The sequence below is a fragment of the Microcaecilia unicolor genome, chromosome 4 (assembly GCF_901765095.1).
Source record: "Microcaecilia unicolor chromosome 4, aMicUni1.1, whole genome shotgun sequence".
Classification (NCBI taxonomy): Eukaryota; Metazoa; Chordata; class Amphibia; order Gymnophiona; family Siphonopidae; genus Microcaecilia; species Microcaecilia unicolor.
The window spans coordinates 10,868,644-10,891,203 of record NC_044034.1 but is presented as its reverse complement, the minus strand read 5'-3'; the positions used below and the strand labels follow the sequence as shown (position 1 = coordinate 10,891,203).

The window sequence follows — 22,560 nt, the reverse complement described above, 5'->3', positions numbered from 1 at the left end:
GCTAACTCTTTAGCCTTTATTTTCTCAGCCACTTGCTTTGAAAACCATATCGGTTTCCTTTTTCTCTTGCTTTTATTTACCCTCCTTACATAAAGGTCTGTGGCCCTGTTTATTACTTCTTTTAGCCTGGACCACTGTCCTTCCACTTCTCGTATGTCCTCCCAGCCCCTCAGCTCCTTCCTTAGGTATTCTTCCATTTTGTTAAAGTCAGCTCGCTTGAAATCCAGGACTTTGAGTTTAGAGTGGCTGCCATCCACATGAGCCGTTATATCAAAACAAACCGTTTGATGGTCACTGTTTCCCAGGTGCGCAGTCACTCGGACATTTGACACACTATCCCCATTCGTGAGCACCAGATCCAACGTGGCTCCCTCCCTCGTGGGTTCGTTCACCATTTGTCTGAGCAGAGCACTTTGGAAAGCATCCACAATCTCTCTACTTCTTTCCGATTTCGCAGACGGAACCTTCCAATCTACATCTGGCAGATTAAAATCTCCCAACAACAGCACCTCTCTTTTCTTCCCCAACTTTTGAATATCAGCGATCAGATCTTTATCTAGTTCTTCCAATTGTGTCGGGGGTCTATAGACAACACCCACGTGGACCAAGGTTCTATCCTCTCTTTTTAAGGTGATCCATATCGCTTCTTCCTTTCCCCACTTCCCTGTCATTTCAGTTGCTGCGATATCATCTCTCACATACAGAGCTACTCCTCCACCTTTACATCCCTCCCTATCCTTCCTAAAAAGGTTATAGCCTGGTATGTTTACATCCCATTCATGGGAGCCATGTCTCTGTGACTGCAACTATGTCCAAGTCAGTCTCCAACATCAGGGCTTGAAGGTCATGAATTTTATTGCTTAGACTGTGAGCATTTGTGGTCATTGCTTTCCAACTACATTTCCTAGTATGTGTTTTGGGTTTAGTGATTTGTGAGTGTCTTTTCTCTTTGGGTACCTTCTCCTCTTTTTGTTGCCTCTTCCTTGCTTTTTCTGCTTCAATTTTAGTTTCAGGAACATCACAGTGCTGTAGTGGAGCAAAAGAATTTTGTAGTGGCAACACTTGTGCGGGCGGATGCTTCTGTGTCACATGACGAATTCTGCCTGAGCCTACTGTGAGCCATCTGTTCCTTTGTGGTTTTATTCTCTGAGGCAGTGGTGAGAAGTTATGATTCTGCAAAGTCCTATAAGTTGGTTTAATTGTATCTAATTCTTGCATTACTTTATAGAGCTCTTGTTTTAAAGTAGATATCTGAAGACAGATAGGACAAGCTTTAAGTTTCCAGATGATTTGCCTTGAAACTAAAGCAGCACAATTATTGCAGAGAATAAAAGTCATCCTGATTGGTTGAAATGGGTATGAACAGGTGTACTATGTTGGAGTAATAGCCTGCAAGACTGCCTGTGTTTGACTGAGGAGTAAAGTTAATGAGGTTTGGTTTGTCTATAAATGTGTGGAAAACCCTGGGGTGGGTGGGATTATAAGTCCCAATGGGTCAGCTTAAGTGCTGCTATCAAGGGAATTCTGTAGCTTAATGGACCCAAATGGTAGTGTCTGATCAAGGACCTTACAGTTTATTAAACGTTTAAAACTACCCTAGATATTAATAACTTTCTTTTTGAATAAATCTAGATATTGCCAATAATTCTAGCAGTTTCAGCTATGTAAAAATGCCCCTCCCCTTTATCAGAGCTTGGCAGGACAGAAAGAAAGCAAGAAAGACAGAAAGAGAGGTTTCCCAGTGCTAATTAATTGATTAAGCAACAAGCCTTAAAAATTTAGGACAAAATATCAGGTAGTTTCTCACCTAAGCCAGTCAATTTGAGAAGTATGGGATTTAGGGGTCAGAATAAACCTGTCCTTTTTGCAGGAGCTTGGTTCAGTCCCAGTACCTGGAAGTCAGAAGTAAAATTGGTATGTCCTTTAGTTTGAGTCCAACCCTGCTTGCCCCCAGCTGTGGGGGTGCTTAAGTCCCAATGGGTCAGCTTAAGTGCTGCTATCAAGGGAATTCTGTAGCTTAATGGACCCAAATGGTAGTGTCTGATCAAGGACCTTACAGTTTATTAAATGTTTAAAACTACCATAGATATTAATAACTTTCTTTTTGAATAAATCTAGATATTGCCAATAATTCTAGCAGTTTCAGCTATGTAAAAATGCCCCTCCCCTTTATCAGAGCTTGGCAGGACAGAAAGAAAGCAAGAAAGACAGAAAGAGAGGTTTCCCAGTGCTAATTAAATTGATTAAGCAACAAGCCTTAAAAATTTAGGACAAAATATCAGGTAGTTTCTCACCTAAGCCAGTCAATTTGAGAAGTATGGGATTTAGGGGTCAGAATAAACCTGTCCTTTTTGCAGGAGCTTGGTTCAGTCCCAGTACCTGGAAGTCAGAAGTAAAATTGGTATGTCCTTTAGTTTGAGTCCAACCCTGCTTGCCCCCAGCTGTGGGGGTGCTTAAGTCCCAATGGGTCAGCTTAAGTGCTGCTATCAAGGGAATTCTGTAGCTTAATGGACCCAAATGGTAGTGTCTGATCAAGGACCTTACAGTTTATTAAACGTTTAAAACTACCCTAGATATTAATAACTTTCTTTTTGAATAAATCTAGATATTGCCAATAATTCTAGCAGTTTCAGCTATGTAAAAATGCCCCTCCCCTTTATCAGAGCTTGGCAGGACAGAAAGAAAGCAAGAAAGACAGAAAGAGAGGTTTCCCAGTGCTAATTAAATTGATTAAGCAACAAGCCTTAAAAATTTAGGACAAAATATCAGGTAGTTTCTCACCTAAGCCAGTCAATTTGAGAAGTATGGGATTTAGGGGTCAGAATAAACCTGTCCTTTTTGCAGGAGCTTGGTTCAGTCCCAGTACCTGGAAGTCAGAAGTAAAATTGGTATGTCCTTTAGTTTGAGTCCAACCCTGCTTGCCCCCAGCTGTGGGGGTGCTTAAGTCCCAATGGGTCAGCTTAAGTGCTGCTATCAAGGGAATTCTGTAGCTTAATGGACCCAAATGGTAGTGTCTGATCAAGGACCTTACAGTTTATTAAACGTTTAAAACTACCCTAGATATTAATAACTTTCTTTTTGAATAAATCTAGATATTGCCAATAATTCTAGCAGTTTCAGCTATGTAAAAATGCCCCTCCCCTTTATCAGAGCTTGGCAGGACAGAAAGAAAGCAAGAAAGACAGAAAGAGAGGTTTCCCAGTGCGAATTAAATTGATTAAGCAACAAGCCTTAAAAATTTAGGACAAAATATCAGGTAGTTTCTCACCTAAGCCAGTCAATTTGAGAAGTATGGGATTTAGGGGTCAGAATAAACCTGTCCTTTTTGCAGGAGCTTGGTTCAGTCCCAGTACCTAAGCCAGTCAATTTGAGAAGTATGGGTTCTCTTTGAGAAAATTTACTGCAAAGATCAAAACACATGAAGTCCATACACACTAATAGAAATGCGTCAATACACTCTCCTCTAAATTCTCTTACCCCGTATTTTCACCATAACTAAAACCCCACCCACATATAAAATTGTTATACCCCAATGTTCTCTTGCTATTGTTCTATCGCCCTATCTTTTCTCATTGTAACATTCCATTGTTTCTATGCCCCAAATGATGTTTTGACCTGACTTTGTCTTCCCGTAACTCCTCACAGTGTAACCCATAATCGTACTGTAACACATTGTATTTCCATCATTCACAATGTATTGTAAGCCACAGAGAGCCCGCAAATAGGTGGGAAAATGTGGGATACAAATGCAATAAATAAATAATAAATAAATAAATAAAATACAGTTCAAGCTTCTCCTTCTCACCTACAAATGCACCCAGTCTGCAGCCCCTCATTACCTCTCCACCCTCATCTCCCCTTACGTTCCCGCCCGAAACCTCCGTTCACAGGACAAATCCCTCCTCTCAGTACCCTTCTCCACCACCGCCAACTCCAGGCTCCGCCCATTCTGCCTCGCCTCACCCTATGCGTGGAATCAACTTCCTGAGGCCCTACGCCAAGCCCCCTCCCTACCCATCTTCAAATCCTTGCTCAAAGCCCACCTCTTCAATGTTGCCTTCGGCACCTAACCTTATACCTGTCAAGGAACCTAGACTGCCCCAATTTGACTGCCACTACTTGATTGTCTGTACATTTGTCCATTAGATTGTAAGCTCTTAGAGCAGGGATTGTCCTTCTATGCTATATTGTACAGCGCTGCGTAACCCTAGTAGCGCTTTAGAAATGTCAAATAGTAGTAGTAGTAGTAGTAGAGACAGCCCTGGTGTCTTCAAATTACTGAAAGTCTTTGACAAAGGTCCTACCTCAGAGAGACACTTCCTATTTTCAAACTCACTATAAGTTATAGTGTGAAACAGGAACTGAATTCTTGCTCTCATTTCCTGTAAGAAGCATGGCTGCTGCAACCCCTGCTGAGAGTCTGCGAGATGAAGCTTCTTGTTCTATCTGTCTGGATTATTTTACAGATCCAGTGACTACAGACTGTGGACACAACTTCTGTCGCTCCTGTATCACTCAGACCTGGAAGGGGAGAGACACAGACTTCCCCTGTCCCCAGTGCAGGGCAATGTCTCTGCAGAGAAACCTCAAACCTAACAGGCAGCTGGCAAATATGACAGAAATGGTGAAAAAGCTCAGTCAGACTTCAGTGAGACCCAAAGAGGAGAACCTGTGTGAGAAGCATGAAGAGAAGCTTAAGTTGTTTTGTGAAGAGGTTCAGAAAATTATCTGCCTTATTTGTAGAGAGTCCAGAGATCACAGATCTCACACTGTGATCCCCATAGAGGAGGCTGTGCAGAAATACAAGGTGCGTGTATTTAATTAAATTACTGAAAAATTTTCTTCACTCAACGTGTAATTAAACTCTGGAATTCGTTGCTGGAGAATGTGGTGAAGGCAGTTAGCTTGGCAGAGTTTAAAAAAGGGTTAGACAGCTTCCTAAAGGACAAGTCCATAGACTGCTATTAAATGGACTTGAGAAAAGTCCACTAATTCAGGAATAATATGTATAGAATGTTTGTACATTTGGGGAGCTTGCCAGGTGCCCTTGGCCTGGATTGGCCGCTGTCAGAGATGGGATGCTGGGCTCGATGGACTTTTGGTCTTTTCCCGGTATGGCATTACTTATGTACATTTTCAATCTCATAAAACTAAACAGAGTTGAATTAGCAGAGTTTGAAACATGAGCAGTAAGATCAATCATCAAAACTTGAAACCTGGCTGCTCTCTATTTGGGCATCTTTCATATACATTCAGGGGTCAATACTCAGCTTGTGAGATGTGGCCCTGAAGGAATACAGGTATTGCCAATACTCCTTGCTGTACCCGACTACTGAAACAGGTAAAGTTATGGCACCTTGTGTGTGGTGCAGTTTACCTGGTTAGGGGGGAAAGGGAATGGGGCATGATATACCACCTTTTTTTGTGCCTTTTACAACTACGTTCAAAGTGGTTTACATGAAGGGATAAAGTTTTTAAATTGGGTTGTTTTTTGTTGGGAGGGGTTAGTGACCATTGGGGGAGTCCAGGGAGGTCATCCCCGATTCCCTCCAGTGGTCATCTGGTCAGTTGGGGCACTTTTTTGGGACTTGTTCGTGAAAAAAAAAGGGTCCAAAAAAAGTGACCTAAAATCGCGGTAAAAACACCTTTAGTTTTTCGATTATTAGCTAAAGACGCCCATCTCTCCTCGGCCGAAAACCACGCCCCAGTCCCGCCTTCACCACGCCTCCGACACGCCCCCGTCAACGTTATTCGTTCCCGCGACGGAGTGCAGTTGAAGACGACCAAAATCGGCTTTCGATTATACCAATTTGTTCGCCCACGGGAAACGGACGCCCATCTCCCGAACATGGGCGTTTTTCTCCTTTCGAAAATAAGCTGGATAGTATATACAGGTGCTTATTTGTACCTGCCGCAATGGAGGGTTAAGTGACTTGCCCAGAGTCACAAGGAGCTGCAGTGGGAATCAAATCCAGCTCCCTAGGATCAAAGTCCACAGCACTAACCATTAGTCTACTCTTCCACTCCGTATGTGGCACTGGAACTGAATATCACTGGTATCCACATATCTCCCACCCTGACTCTGCCCCCAGATCACCCCTCCACTGTCTGGAGAAAGGAGAAAGAGAAAGAAACATTTCACATTTACTGCCGAGTCTGAAATTGTGGTTATAAAAATAACAAAACAAAAAAAACAGCACCACGGGCCTTTAAAAATGGAACACAGTTCTTTAATGAATGAGCCTTGACAAAAAGACCCGACACGGGCCGTGTTTCGGTGAATAGCACCTGCGTCAGGGGTCACAGTGATGATGTGGAAAACTTGGGGAATAACTCGAATATATTCCTCTACAATATATTATTCCTTACCCTACGTCTCATGTAGTAAAAGCTACAAAGCACCAAGGCACTTTCACTTTCTGTATCCCCGTGGTGCTGTTTTTTTTGTTTGGACTTTAGTTTGTACTTCGTTCCCTTTCTTTTGTTATATCTAGGTTATAAAAATAATCACATGCTAATCAAGGATGGTTTAATATTCACAGGAAAAGCTTGAAATGCACCTGGAGCCTCTGAGAAAGGATCTGGAAGATCTTCTGAAGTTTAAATCTACTGAAGGGAGGAAAGCTGAAGAGCTGAAGGTGGGTGTCTGTGTCTCCTTCTGAGCCAGTTCCTACAGGGTTTTTGTTCCTCTCACTACATCAATCCCCTGAATCATCTGAATAAGAGAATAATAGAATTCAATCTGCCTCGTTACTAATAGTATGTTTTCAGCCAATAAGGACCCAAAAAATAGTTTACATATTATAAATATTGCTTCCTTATTCGCTGAGAACAGGCAGATTCTGAATCCGTATGTGGAACAAAGGAAAATTGTACCATTGTATTTCTTGCAGAGAGGTAGTGTGGTGTGGGCTGCAAAATGGGAAAGGAGAACTGGGCTCCGGCTTGATCCAGTCCAGCAGTGTAGAGTGGGGGTCTTCGGGGCTGTTGTGGTGCCAGGAAGGATGGCTGCAGGGCTGAGTGCACCAGGGCCTGTTAGGGGGCAGGAACTGTAGTAGCAGCACAGTCATGGGAACCTGTGCATGCCTGAAAAGGTCTCAAGTTCACTGGGTAAATCTCTCTTATCCGCACCCTTCTCCTCTACTGCTAACTCCAGACTCCGTCCCTTTTATCTTGCCGCACCATATGCCTGGAGTAGACTTCCTGAGCCAGTGCATCAAGCTCCATCGCTGGCCACCTTCAAATCCAAGCTAAAAGCCCACCTTTTTGATGCTGTTTTTAACTCCTAACCTTTTCACTTGTTGATGACGCTTCTCTTCCCCGCTTTAATAGTCCATTGCCCCTTACTTGTCCTGTCTGTCTGTTTTGACCCTTATCCCTTATTTGTCCTGTCTGTCTGTCCTAATTAGATTGTAAGCTGTCTTGAGCAGGGACTGTCTCTTCATATTCAACTGTAAAGCGCTGCGTACGCTTGGTGGCGCTATAGAAATGATAAGAAGTAGTAGTAGTAGTGTGGGGAAGCAGAGCGAGAGGTAGGCAAGAGCCTGCAGAAGAGAAAATAGTAAGTTCAAGGCCCACTGGGGAAAACATTGGCCAGAATTGGGACCATGCTGAGCTCCAAAGTGTGGCAGCTGGCTGGCCATGTTGATGTGAGTCTGGGAAACCAATTTGAGAATCAGTTGGCCCAAAGCAGGATCCCCAACAAACCCAGAATTTTGTGCATTGGTGCATGCATATTCATGAGATCGCGGGACCACACAGGACCCAAAAAGAAAGTGGAGCAAAGAGTGGAACAGAGCCAGGGCTCAGTGGGGAGGACAGAAGTGAGAGTGGAGGAAGAGAAGCAACAGCGGAGGTCTTTTAATGTTTCTGAGTTATGGAAGGTTTTTTAAAGCCAACGATTGGAGTTCGGAGAACACTGATTGGTGTCCAGAAAGTATTCTGAGGCTTATTACTTCCTTTTTATCTTGGAGCTATTACATTTTGAGAGGGTATAATTGATTGGAGAAAAAAATGGTGACCTGTCAGCTATTCTCTGGAAATACATTCAGATCTCTGTGAAGGCATGAAAAGCAGGAAAATGCCTGTTAGTAATTTACCAGCTAAGATATCAGAGAAAAAGTAAGGCAGGGCAATAAAAAAATTATATACTCAGTATTCAGGATCTTAATTAATTCCTGAAGAATTTAATCATCACACCTTCTGAGACTAGAATTTTAAAAAAACATAGTGAGACTGAAAAGAGAGATTATAAAGGTTGAGTGATACTTGAAAATATTAAGAATCATTTCTTCACTGGGAAAGTTAGGGATTATTGATTATATTTGTATATAAAAGGAGTTAGAAAACAGATTATTGAAGAAAAAAGATGCACAATAGAACATACAAATAATAGAAAGATAGGATTTTTTTATTTATTGTAGATAGGCTAGTAGGGGGAGAATAACAGAAGAAAACCCTTTCATGTTTACCTGAGGAGGAGGATGGGTATCTTTCAATACTGGTCCATGCAAGAACAATTTTTCTGGAAGACACTGAAAGATAAAAAGAGATAAATGATTGAGAAAAATACAGATACATAAAGAAAATTTACTTAAATCTGAGAATCTAAGATACATTAATACTTAATTGAGAAACACCCTGAGTGTAATGAGACCTGTTGGAGGAAGAAAATGTAAAAGAAAAGAAAAAATTTGCAAAGTATCTTGTTTACACCAGACTGATTTCAAAACAATTTAAGTGAAAGTTCAAGCAAAGAATACTGAATAACTAAGGACCCTGTTTACTAAGCTGTTTACTAAGAGGGGTTTGGCTGATAACATCTTATTAGTTTTCTGCTCTTATTTCTATAAGGCTTAGGCTTGTCCTGAAATCATTAAATAATTGACATTAAATGCACCCCATAGTTGTACCTCTCTCTTGGTGCCAGTTCATAGAATTGCCCCTCGGTGCTTTCATCACATCGTTGCTGAGGTCATCCGCTCGGTGAACTGTGACATTATAGTAAGGAGTGATCTGGTGACACTCACTGACTGTTACATGTACATTTCTGCTCATTCAGGGATGGGTCTGTCCTGATGCCTTTTAAGTGAGTTCCAGGATACAGATTTCAATCTGAAATAACTCCTGTGATGTGGAAGCTCATTTTTATCTAATTTCATCATTTGTAACCTGTAAGTTTTGATGGGTTTTTGAGAGCTCCAGGATACTGCAATACATTGAAATCACAGGATGTGCTGGTCTGTGACCACTCATTTTGTTACTGTTGAAATTTAACAGCAGTAACCAGAAAACTAAGTCTTAAAGAATCAACACCCCTACTTCCCCTCCCTCTCTTCCTCCCTCCACCCTTTCATCCATTCCACACAACCGTGACCACTACTCAACAAAATGTTCAAAAGGGCAGGGCAAGATTGTGGGGTTGGAAAGAGAAGAAAGCTGGGGCTAGACACTAGAAGAAGAGAGAGGAGAACAAGAATACACTACCACGCAACCTGAAAACGATCTATGAACTAACCGACTTCCGTAAACTACTAAAGACTCATCTCTTTGAGAAAATTTACTGCAAGGATCAAAACACATGATGTCCATACACACTAATAGAAATGCATCAATACACTCTCTTCTGAGTTCTCTTCCCCAATATTTTCACCACACTTAAAACTCTATCCACAGATAAAACTGTTATACCCTAATGTTCTCTTGCTATTGTTTTATCGCCCTATCAATTCCCCATTGTTACATTCCATTGTTCTATTCCCCAAATGATATTTTGACTTTGTCTTCCCATAACTCTTCAAAATGTAACCCATAATCGTACTGCAACAAATTGTATTTCCATCATTCACAATGTATTGTAAGCCACACTGAGCCCGCAAATCGGTGGGAAAATGTGGGATACAAATGCAATAAAATAAATAAATAAATAAGATGCTAATGGATACTGAGGAAGGGAGAGAATGGGGAGATGCAGGGGGTAGATGCTGGGGAAGAGAGAAATGGAGGCTGCTTATGGTAAGGAAAGGAGGGAGACCCCTCTTCTGCTTACTTAGGAACAATATGGAGACAACAGTGGTACTGGGATGGGTACAGTGCACATGAGGAGAGAGGCAGAGGGAGTTGCTGGGTAGGGGATGGAGGAGATTGTGAAAGGGGGACATGTTTCTGAGTATGGTGAGAGAGGAAGGCTGTGAAAAGAGTGGGTGGTGAGAGGAGGAAGGCTGTGCTGGAGTCACCACTGTTAAAGGAGGAAGTGCTGTACCCAGTGGTGTAGCCAGATGGCCAATTTTGGGTGGGCCTGAGCCCAAAGTGGGTGGGCACAAAATTTTCTCTCTGTCCCTGCCCCCTTCCTCCCCACACTCTCCACATCTCCCCTGGCACCTCCCAATTCAAAATATACTTTAGTTCATAGAGATCCCCAAGCTCTGTCAGCTGAAAACTTCATTCGAAGACAGCCAGAAATCCCTTTTACCAAGCTTGGCAGGCAGCAGTAGCAACAATGCCTTGAGTCACCAATGCTGGCACCCAATGCATGCTTAGTTATCGGTGGCTCAAGGATGTTGCCGCCATCTGCCAAGCGTAGTAGAAGGGAGTTTTGGCTGCTTTTAGAGGTGGTCCTCAGCTGATGTAGGTTGGGGATCCCCACCAGCTACAGCAAGGGTCAGGACTAGTGTTAGACATGCTAGGGCCCAGACTCTCACCAAATACTGAACAAGGGATCACAAATCTAATATAATAAAACGCACCCTCAACGTTCTGAGGACAACGTTCTGAAGCCATCTGACGTCACTCCCAGGCTGAAGGGTTCGTGGATTCGTGGTGTGAAGCCTTCAAGCCAGCCAGCCGTCTCTGCCCCACCCTCGCGTCAAACGTCATGACGTCGAGGGCGGAAAAAAAAAACCAAACAAATCCGGCAGCGAAGCGTCAGGGAAGGAGGCGGCGCTCCCGATGTCTAGCCTTCCCTTCGCTGTGTTCCGCCTTCTTCTGACGTCAAGGATGACGTCAAAAGAAGGCGGAACACAGCGAAGGGAAAGCTAGACGTCGGGAGCACCGCCTCCTTCCCTGACGCTTCGCTGCCGGAACCGCCACGGAGGTAAATTTAAAAAGAAGAAAAAAAACAAAAAGGGATGTTGGGGGGAGAGAAGAGGGTGGCCAGTAAAGTAGAACAATGGGAGCGGGAGGGCAGGGGAGAAACAACAGCATGGATGCGAAGGGGGGGGCATGGATGCGAAGGGGGGGGAGAAGAGGGCGGGCCAGGCTGGGACATGGGAGAGAGAGGAGCATGGATGCGAGGGGGGGTCATGGAAGGGAGAGAGGGGACTTGCTGGAAAAGGATGAATGGAGGCGGCAGGGGACAGAGGAGCATGGATGGGCATGGATTGGGAGGGCAGGGCTCAGGGAGAGAGGGGAATTGCTGGAAAGGGATGAATGGAGGGGACAGGTGACAGAGGAGCATGGATGGGCATGGATTGGGAGGGCAGGGCTCAGGGAGAGAGGGGAATTGCTGGAAAAGGATGAATGGAGGGGGCAGGGGACAGATGGGCATGGATTGGGAGGGCAGGGCTCACACTCTCTCTCTCATATACAATGTCTTTTTGACTCTCACTCTCACACACTCTGTCTCACACTGTATCACATTCACTCTCTATGTGCCTCACAGTCACTCACACACTCGCTTGGTCTCATACACTCACTCTCACAGAGAATCTGTGTCTCACACACACTCTCTCGCCCACACACACACACTCTCTCTCACACTGTGTCTCACATACACACTTGCACACACTCTCATTCTCACACACACACTCTCTCACAAACACACTCACACCCAGACTCACTCTCTCTCTCACACACTCACACTTTCACTCTGACTCTCAAACAGTCACTCTCACATACACTCTCCCAAACATACACACTCCGAGGAAAACCTTGCTAGCGCCCGTTTCATTTGTGTCAGAAACGGGCCTTTTTTACTAGTTAGAAATAAAAACATGTAGACAAAAATTGAACTCGGAACCTCGGCATGTTACAGTGGAGAAATAAAATCAGAAATGTATTTCTTTTTTCTACTGAACACAATAAAATGATATCCGCTATGCACATTTCTCAAGCTAACAAATTTCAGTTAATAAATTCAAAATAAAATGTCTTTCCTACCTTTGTTGTCTGGTCATTTTATTTTTCCATTATGTTGGTTCAAGTTTCTCTTTTCCACTTTCCTGTCTTTCTGTTAATTCTCCTTCAAGCAGCTGCTATTCATTTGTCTTTTCTCCACTCTCATTCCATTCCCTCACTACACTGACATATTGATGTTTGTTTCATTTTAGCTCTTTCCTATCTTCCTGCTCTCTGTCCACTCAAATTTCATCTTCTAATCCTTTTCCTTTTTACTTTTCAGATACCTATCAGATTTCCATCTCCTTCTTTCACCCACTAGCTCTCCTATTCCCCATCTCCAGCCTTCCATCTTCAATCTACTCCCCATAATCACTATCATCCTCTCATTCATTTCCTTACCACCCCCTTGGCCTTCCACATGGTTCCACCATCCCAGTGTCTGCCTCCTTCCAACCCTTCTAGCCCAGCATCTGCTCCCTCTTTCTCCTCTCTCCACCCTCTATCCCCTCCTAGCATCTTCCTGTCCTTTCTCTCTTTCCTCTTGCCCCTTCCCTCAGGGGTCAGCATTTCTCTCCCTCTTCCCTCCCACCCACATTCCAGCATTTCTCCCTCACTGTCTTCTACCCCTGGATCCTACATCTCCCTCCTTCTTCTACATCTCCCTCCTTCTTCCCCCTCCTCCACCCTCATGTTCAACATTGTTTTCTCTTTTCCTCTCACCCTTGCATCCCAAGTCTAACATCTGTTTCCCCCTTGCAGCATCTCTCCCACCACAATGTATCATTTCTCCTTCATCCCTGTCTCCCCTGTGCAGTACCTTTTCCTCTCCTCCCTCCCAGGTCCAACATTTCTCCTTCTTTTGTCATTCACCCCTCCTTCCCTCCCCACCCTACCCTACATCCAGCAATTATCCCTCTATCTCCCCCCATATCCCAATAATGATCACCTTTCTTCTACTCTCCCATGCATGTCTCCCTCTCCTACACCCCCCTGCATCTCTCCCTCCCCTTCCTAACAATTTCTCTCAATCCTACACCCCCTGTGTAGCATCTCTCTTCTTTCCCTCCCCTCTACTCCCATGCCCAAGCAGCCCAACAATTTTATCTTCTCTCCAACCCCCCCACTCCCATGCAGCATCAGGAGCATCACGGCACCGCAGCACGTTTCAAAGGGTTGCCAGCAGCATGTAAGAGAGAATTGCTGCGCTGCTGCTGGCTGACCCAGAAGCCTTCCCTCTGCTGCGTTCTTCCCAGGAAATTACATCATAGTTGGGGGGAAGACATGGCAGAGGGAAGCAGGGCCGTGCCTAGGGTCTCTGGCGCCCCCCTGCAGACTATCATTTGGCGCCCCCCCCCCCCCCCCCCCGGTGAAAATGATCGCTCACCACTTGCCACACTGACAGGAATTGTCAGCAATATTCTTAGAAACAAATTGCTATACATTGCAAAATAAGATAGCAGATGTAAATTCTCAAAGTGGACATATTCCAAACGCTAAAATGAAAATAAAATGATTTTTTTCTACCTTTGTTGTCTGGTGACTTTCTTTTTCCGATCATGCTGGCCCAGTATCTGAGTCTGCTGCTATCTGTCCTCAACTCCATTTCCAGGGCTTCCTTTCCATTTATTTCTTTACTTTCCTCCTTTCTTCTTCATTTCTTGCTCTATATCCATTTCCAGCAATTTCTTCTCTCTCCCTGTGTCCTGTCCTCCCATCCATGTCCATTCTTGTCCCTCTCTGCCCTTCCCTCCTCCATCCATAGCCAGCAATCCTCCCCTCTCCCCTCCCCTCCATTTCCAGCAATTTGTCCTCTCCCTGGGCCCCCATGTCCATCCTTGTCCCTCTCTGCCCTTCCCTCCTCCATCCATAGCCAGCAATCCTCCTCTCTCCCCTCCCCTCCATTTCCAGCAATTTGTCCTCTCCCTGGGCCCCCATGTCCATCCTTGTTTCTCTCTGCCCTTCCCTGCTGCATCCATAGCTAGCAATCCTCCTCTCTCCCCTCCCCTTCCAGCAATTTGTCCTCTCCCTGGGCCCTGCTGCTGCCCTCCCATCCATGCGTCTCTGCCCTCCCATCCATGCCCTCCCATCCATGCCTGTCTCTCTGCCCTCCCATCCATGCCTGCCATAGGCGGTCGGTGGCCCAACTGTTTGGGGAGGCTAAAGGGGGCGGGGTTAGGGGTGGACCAGGGGTGTGTTGTCAAACACTCCATAAGTGTTTGACAACACACAGAAAAAAAATAAGTAAAAATAAGTCACAGTTAATACCTTTTATTAAATTTAGATATTAGATATGTATCATATGTCAAAGAATAAAGTGGTTGCTCGAAGCATATATACTAAACACAATCGCTCAACTGCAAAACACTATGCACAACTTTGTGCAAAAACACACTCAGAACCTTACTGTACTATAAATATTACACTGGGAAGACCCTAATACACCAATATACCACCATACGGAACATGCAGACCGTCAACAATATGAAAAAAGGGATCATAATATCATGATACGTGTAGAGCCAAAAAACACCCTTTTAGGGTGGCTAGTGTTCACAATGAGCTCCTTTTATTAACGACCATATGTAGATCCTTCAAGAGGTAGTGTGTCATGATTTACGCTGTACACCCTTTCTGGTGTTTTGGTGCCACCTCAGTAAGGCCAACACACAATCTCTCCACTGCAAAACACTATATACAAACTTGTGTAAAACATACTCATAGCCTTACCAAACCATAACAGCACTAATTCCAAGGACAGGACGAGCTACAACCTTTATGTGTAGAAAGGCAGCACTATAATTACACCGGGCTCTAAAACACCAGTACACAACCTAGTGAAACCAAAATAAAACAAAAAGGGCTGCAAATACTTCACACTAGCAGAATACTGCATCTTGATCACACATGAAAAACACATGGCTTAACAGATATGAAGGCAAAATACAAGAAGTCAGACTCAGCATGCAGCAATACTAGAAACATTGAAACTTACATGCAAAATATCACAGATGTACATTTCCAAAAGCTGACATATTCCAATTAATAAATTTTGAATAAAAAATGTTTTCTACCTTTGCTGTCAGAGCATTTAGTTTTTCTATTAGCTTTGGTCCCAGTGTCTTCTTTCCATTTGATATTTTTTTCTCTCACCATGTTCACCATCTTTCTGTGTCCTTATGCGTCCTGTCTACCACCCTATCCTTTCTCCAGTTTCAACATCTGCCCTCAAAGTGTTCCAATCCAGCCTTTAAATTCAGCAATTTCCCCTCCATCCATATAAAGCATTTCTCCTCACTCCCCTCCCCTCCATCCATGTGCATCTACAACCTTTGTCTTCTCTCCACTCCATCCATGTCCAGCATTTCTCCTCTCTCCCTTCCACTCCATCCGTGTGCATCTCCTTCCTTTATCTTTCCTTCCCCCCCATCCTTGTCCAACATTTTTCCTCTCTTCCCTGCCCTCCACTCCATCCATGTCCAGCATTTCTCCTCTCTTCCCTCCCCTCCATCCATGTGCATCTCCTTCCTGACGTCCCTCCCCTCCATCCATCCATGTCCAACAACTCTCCATTCTCCCCTTCCCTCTCCTCCATCCATCCACCCATATCCTGCAAATTTCCTCTCTCCCCTGTCCCCATTCATCCATCCATGTCCAGAATTCTCCTCTCTCCCTTGCTCTCCCCTCCATCCATCCATCCATCCATCCATCCATCCATGTCCAGGAACTCTCCGTTCTCCCCTGCCCTCTCCTCCATCTATCTCCAGATAATTTCCTCTCTCCCCTGTCCCCTCGATCTATGCCCAGCAATTCTCCTCTCTTCCCTGCCCTCCCCTCCATCCATGTCAGCAATTCTCTCCCCTGCTCTGCCCTCTCCCCTCCTGTCCAGTGATTTCTTCTCTCTCCCTGCCCTGCATCCATACATGGCCAACAATTCTCCTCTCCCCTGCCCTCCCCCCCCCCTACATGTGGCAGGCTGCAGCGTTTTTGCGAGGCAGCTCTGGCTCTCCCTCCTTCCTTCCTCGGTTCCCGCTCTGGCTCCCCGATCAGCCCCCCCCCCCCCCTGCGTGTTTTAACCTTTACGCGATGTCAATCAATGAAGAACGTACAACAGACTTGCTTCCAGCTTCTCTCTTCACACAGTGTCCCGCCCTCGCGGGAACAGGAAATGCATCATCGCTGACGCTGAAGGCGGGACAGTGTGTGAAGAGAGAAGCTGGAAACGAGTCTGTTGTGCGTTCTTCATTGACATCGCGTAAAGGTTAAAACACGCGGGGGGGGGGGGCTGCTGATCGGGGAGCCAGAGCGGGAACCAAGGAAGGAAGGAGGGAGAGCCCGAGCTGCCTCGCAAAAGCGCTACGCTTGTGAGGGCAGCAGGGAAGTCCACGATTGGGCTGGGGCGAGGGTAAGCACCGCGGCGGCGCCCTCCAGAGGTGGGCGCCCCCCTGCGGCGCTTACCTCGCTTACCGCATCGGCACGGCCCTGGAGGGAAGGATTTCAGGTCAGCCAGCAGCAGTGATTCTTACACGCTGACAGCAACCCTTTGAACAGGCGCAGCAGAAGAGAGAAGGCTTCTGAGTCAGCTGGCAGCTTCGACTTTCCACGGACACGATCTTCTAGCTTCGGTACCTGCATTCTTTTCTTCGATCGTCGCCAGCAGTGCTGCCATTCACACAGGCAGCTCCGCTTCCCTCTGCCGCGTCCATCTGGCCCAACGTAAACACTAAACAGGAAGTACATCAGAGAGGGCCGTATGGACGCGGCAGAGGGGAATGGATCTGCCTCTGTGAATGGCAGCGCTGCTGGCGACGATCGAAGAAAAGAATGCAGGGACTGAAGGTACTGGGTAGCATGCAGGGACCGAGGTAGCACCGGCGGGGAGCATGCGGGGACCGAGATAGAGGAAAAGAGTCAGCAGCCGGCCATTGAGTTACTGAAGGTAAGATTAGCAAATATATTTCTAAGGAAGTTACAGATCTTCCAAGAGGAATCAGGGAATTCAAGTAGCAGATCAAAATATCTTACAATAATAAGGGCTGATTTTTTTAAAGCCCTTATGCAGCCATCAGCTGCACTTACCACATCAGAGCTTTTAAAATAATTTCAAGGGGCTTAAATGGCCACCTCCCCCTGCTCTGAAGGTGTAAATTGTTGTATGTGCTGTACATATGTACACACGTTATGTGTTTTGACTCACTGAGTGAAAAGGTACCAAATGTGGGGTTACAAATGTAACGCCCCTGTTCTGGGCATTTCTGGGTTCAGGGTCTGACCCAGTTGGAGCCTCCCAGGGCCAGTATCTGTCGGACTTTCATTGTCTTGGCGTTCGGTGCCTCCACCTGGGAAAATAAAGATTAGCAGGTGAGATGACTCTCCCAGGACCCCCCCCCCCCCCCCCCCCACACACACACACACACATACCAAAAAGTCTACTGTAAACTGTAGAGATCAAGGCTGGCTGCGAAATTGGCAATCTTAATAGATACGTGATACGTTATACTCTTTTAAGTTCAATGAGCACTTTCTACAACGCTCCTGTCCATGCTTATCTGCAAGAATAAGATTCCCAAAGACTGTGACCCTCTTAATTGTATAAATCCTGACCTCCGTACTTGGTGACCCTTTTACATTGGCACCACCCTGATCCTGGGATGGGCACTCTTTGGCTCCGATCCCAAGCTCCCGGGCTGGTCTCTCCACTGCCTACCCATAGCTCTTATCCTTCATATTTCTCACTTTGCTGAGTCACAACTCTCTTTTACAGTTAGTGGTCTATTTCTCTTAATTGAAATTCCTCTTTACTCCTCCAGGTCAGTGGTAGGGGACCATCAGCCAACCAAAGACCCCTGTAAAGGGCAAACATTCCTCTTTATCTACTTCTAACCTCTCCCTGCTCCCATCACTCTTCAGTACCAGGGCACTCTCTCTCAGCATTTTACTTCAAATTTCTCCCCTTGGACTGGGCTTCCTTCCACCCAGGGACCTCCCAGTCACTCCCCCAGTGGCTCTGTACAGGAATCCCTTCAAGGTAGGACCCATTTGCAGGGGTCTGTAGTGTGTGGGAGGGGGGCAGCAATTGCAGCGGGTGGGGTGGCTGTGATTTGCATGAGGGGGTGGTGCGGCGGGGCCCTGATGACCCTTACTGCCCGGGTGCCCAGACCACTATCAGTCTGCCCCTGCTCCTTTTAATCCCAAACATTTGTCACACTCACCGCGTGGCTTCTGGGGACTGTCGTGCTGCAGGTGGCTTACTGTGACTCAAACCGTGCGTGTTGCGCTCTGCCCTTCATCGTGGCTTCAGCTGTTATCCATAGCGTGGTCCTCCTGCCTGCCCAGTCTGAGTACTTGGACCTCCTATCCAGCAGTGGGACGGATCTTCCTGGATGATTGCAGGTTCCCATGAATGTGGACTTCCTTCTTCTCCCCGTGACGTCAGACGCCTTCACTGCAGTGATGCGGATCTTCCCAGCTACTGGCTGATTATCAGATGCAGAGCTGTCATTTTCCAGCTGATGCCCAGGCTTCCCATGACGTCAGACACCTTCACTTCATAAGCAGAGCCGGAATTAGTAAGCCTGAACCTGACCTTGCCTTCTGCTAGCCGCCTGCCTGAACTAGTAACCCTAAATGTCATTTTGCTTTCTGCTAGCTGCCTGCCTGAACTTGCAAGCCTGAACCCTTGTGCTAGCCACCTGCCTGAACTAGTAACCCTAAACATGATTTTGCTTTCTGCTAGCTGCCTGCCTGAACTTGCAAGCCTGAACCCTTGTGCTAGTCGCCTGCCTGAACTAGTAAGCCTGAACATGATTTTGCTTTCTGCTAGCTGCCTGCCTGAACTTGCAAGCCTGAACCCTTGTGCTAGCCGCCTGCCTGAACTAGTAAGCCTGAACATGACATTGCCTTCGGCTAGCCGCCTGCCTCTACCACAACAGGTACCGGTGGTTTCCCTCTGGCCGAGGTCACTACCCTACTCCGCCTCTCTTCAGCTTTGTCTACCCTTGTTCCAGTACCGTTTCTAGTAGTCCATCCTACCGCTGGGGAACGGCTGTCATCGCAGGTGAAGAACTGGCTGTCACCGTGATTCTCCTGACAAACTGTGACAACATAAATAACAGAAATAAGTCTATAAATGTTTGGACGATTAAATTGGGCAACTTTAATTTTCGAAGGTTTTGCATACTGTAAGGTCAGTAGAGAGGGACTATGCAACTTTTTCACAACGTTTATGTTTTTCATGTTCTACAGCCTAAAAACTGTGGGGTATGTGATTTCTGGGGTTAATTACTTTTTAAAAAAAATTGATATACGTTTCTCCTTTTTTAAAGATGTAGTTAGTCCATTCCTGAGGCTGAAACTTTGCAGGATTTTACAGTTGATATCCCTCTATCCTCTGGTAGAATAAGTCACCTCACTTTTGATACCCTTTTACCCAGTGGGTCACATATGCAGACATCGCAACTCCATCTCTGCCCAAACCAGGCCCTTGAGAATGTCAACATACAGACACTGACCAGAGCTGCCAAGGAGGTTTCAGTACTGTGTCCCATCCAAAAGTCTGATTGATTGGCATGAAGGATGTGTGTTTTATCTAAATACTGAAAACATTGCCCAAATATCAATTTTTCTACAATGCAGGAGATAAATGGTAGGTTTGAAAGAGGCTGATACACTTGTTTCCATAATGAGTTTGGGTGTTTCTTAAAGATTTTTGGATGTTGATCATAGAAATGGCATCAAAGGTTTGCAGCTCTTAAGTGATTGAACAGAGCTTTGAGAAGAGTATCCTAATGTATAATGTGTTCTCATAAACTGTGAAATCTAACTAGAAATGTTCTCTGTTTCATTTCCCTTTAGGATGTGAAGGAAGCTCTGAAGAGGTATAAGTTAGTTTTCTGTCCTTTTCTATGTGGCTGGATGGGTTTGAGTGAGAAAGAAAGGAATTAATTGATTGGTGAGAAGGAGAGAGAATTGAGATTGAGAATGGGAGAGAGGGAGGTGGGATTGAGTGAGGAGAGGGGGAGTTAAGGTGTGGAGAAAGCACTGAGAAATGAAGGGGGAGAGATGGAGAATTACACACCTACTCTCCCTCCCCCCTTTATTAATCCCTGTACTGCCAGAACTTCTCTCCCACCAACCTCCCTGATATCTTCTCTCTTCCTGTCCTCATCTTGCCTGACCAATTTACTTCAATTCTTTGAAGGAGTAAACAAACATGTGGACAAAGGGGAGCCGGTTGATATTGTGTATCTGGATTTTCAAAAGGCGTTTGACAAGGTACCTTATGAAAGGCTACAGAGGAAATTGGAGGGTCATGGGATAGGAGGAAATGTCCTATTGTGGATTAAAAACTGGTTGAAGGATAGGAAACAGAGAGTGGGGTTAAATGGGCAGTATTCACAATGGAGAAGGGTAGTTAGTGGGGTTCCTCAGGGGTCTGTGCTAGGACCGCTGCTTTTTAATATATTTATAAATGATTTAGAGATGGGAGTAACTAGCGAGGTAATTAAATTTGCTGATGACACAAAGTTATTCAAAGTCGTTAAATTGCGACAAGATTGTGAAAAATTACAAGAGGACCTTACGAGACTGGGAGACTGGGCAGCTAAATGGCAGATGATGTTTAATGTGAGCAAGTGCAAGGTGATGCATGTGGGAAAAAAGAACCCGAATTATAGCTACGTCATGCAAGGTTCCACGTTAGGAGTTACGGACCAAGAAAGGGATCTGGGTGTCGTTGTAGATAATACACTGAAACCTTCTGCTCAGTGTGCTGCTGCAGCTAGGAAAGCGAATAGAATGTTGGGCATCATTAGGAAAGGTATGGAAAACAGGTGTGAGGATGTTATAATGCCATTATATCGCTCCATAGTGCAACCGCACCTTGAGTATTGTGTTCAATTCTGGTCACCACATCTCAAGAAAGATATAGCAGAATTGGAAAAGGTGCAGCGAAGGGCGACTAAAATGATAGCGGGGATGGGACGACTTCCCTATGAAGAAAGACTAAGGAGGCTAGGGCTTTTCAGCTTGGAGAAGAGACGGCTGAGGGAAGACATGATAGAGGTCTATAAAATAATGAGTGGAGTGGAACAGGTGGATGTGAAGCGTCTGTTCACGCTTTCCAAAAATACTAGGACTAGGGGGCATGCGATGAAACTACAGTGTAGTAAATTTAAAACAAATCGGAGAAAATATTTCTTCACCCAACATGTAATTAAACTCTGGAATTTGTTGCCGGAGAAAGTGGTGAAGGCGGCTAGCGTAGCAGAGTTTAAAAAGGGGTTGGACGGTTTCCTAAAGGACAAGTCCATAAACCGCTACTAAACGGACTGGAAAAATCCACAATTCCAGGAATAACATGTATAGAATGTTTGTACGTTTGGGAAGCTTGCCAGGTGCCCTTGGCCTGGATTGGCCGCTGTCATGGACAGGATGCTGGGCTCGATGGACCCTTGGTCTTTTGCCAGTGTGGCATTACTTATGTACTTATGTTTGTACCTATTTGGCCCTCCATGAATCCTCTCTTCATTCCCACCAAACTTTACCCTGTGAATCTCCTTTCCACCTCTACCCTGCCAGTGCTGCTGCCCCTCAACCCTAGTGCAGAAGGAGGTGCTGGTGATGGTCTCTGCTCTGACACTGTCCAGAACAGAGTAATTCTATAAAAATGTGTTTATATTTCTTTGGATGGTAAATAAACATATGGATAATAGTGAGCAGGTCAATATTGTTTATCTGGATTTTCAGAAGACATTTGATAAAGATCCCCATGAATTTCTCTTGAGGAAACTAAAAAGTAATGGGATTGGAGACAGTGTCCTATTGTGGATTAAGAACTGGTTTCAAGATAGAAAACAGAGTAGGGTTAAATGATAAATAATGGGGTTCCTCAGGGTCTGTGCTGGGACCTCTACTTTTTAACATATTCACAAATGATTTAGAAATGGGAATAATGAGTGAGGTGATTAAATTTGCTGAGGACACAAAGTTATTCAAAGTTCTAAAAACACAAGAGGATTGTGAAAAACTGCAAGAGGACCTTAGATGACTGGGAGACAGAATCCAACTGGCAGATGACATTTAGATCTAGATTTGATAAATCTAAAACATCTAAGTGAAAAATGCATAAAATCAAGCCATTAGGACGTATGTGGGCCAGCATTCTTAGTACTACTGGCCACATAGACATCCCAGCAAAGCAGTGGGGCACCCTAGGGGGCGCTACAGTGGACTTCACCTAAAAGGTCCCAGGTACGCATTTCACCGCTGCCCCATTATCTTGTATGGTGAGCCCTCCAAAACCTACCAAAAAACTACCTTACACAACTACAATAGCCCTTATGGCTGCAGGTCTCACCTATATGTAGGTACAGTAGGCTTTTGGTAAGTTTTGTAAGGTCACACTTTCCACTACCAGTGTAACAGATAGAATAAGATATGGGCCTG

At 45.2% G+C, this 22,560-nt stretch overlaps 3 protein-coding genes across 3 annotated transcripts in view; 2 read left to right on the top strand and 1 right to left on the bottom strand.

Annotated features, from left to right (window-relative positions):
* LOC115468279 (E3 ubiquitin-protein ligase TRIM39-like) overlaps positions 1-22,560 on the top strand; it is a 1,086,936-nt gene that overhangs the window by 237,750 nt on the left and 826,626 nt on the right. The window contains exon 3 of the mRNA XM_030199872.1: positions 6,543-6,638. Coding sequence (XP_030055732.1) covers positions 6,543-6,638 — 96 coding nt within the window. The remainder of the gene's footprint in view (positions 1-6,542; positions 6,639-22,560) is intronic.
* LOC115468286 (E3 ubiquitin-protein ligase TRIM39-like) overlaps positions 1-22,560 on the bottom strand; it is an 875,973-nt gene that overhangs the window by 658,863 nt on the left and 194,550 nt on the right. The gene's annotated exons all lie outside the window — the stretch shown is intronic.
* The window catches only part of LOC115468283 (E3 ubiquitin-protein ligase TRIM39-like), a 572,298-nt gene that overhangs the window by 537,987 nt on the left and 11,751 nt on the right, over positions 1-22,560 (top strand). The window lies entirely within an intron of this gene.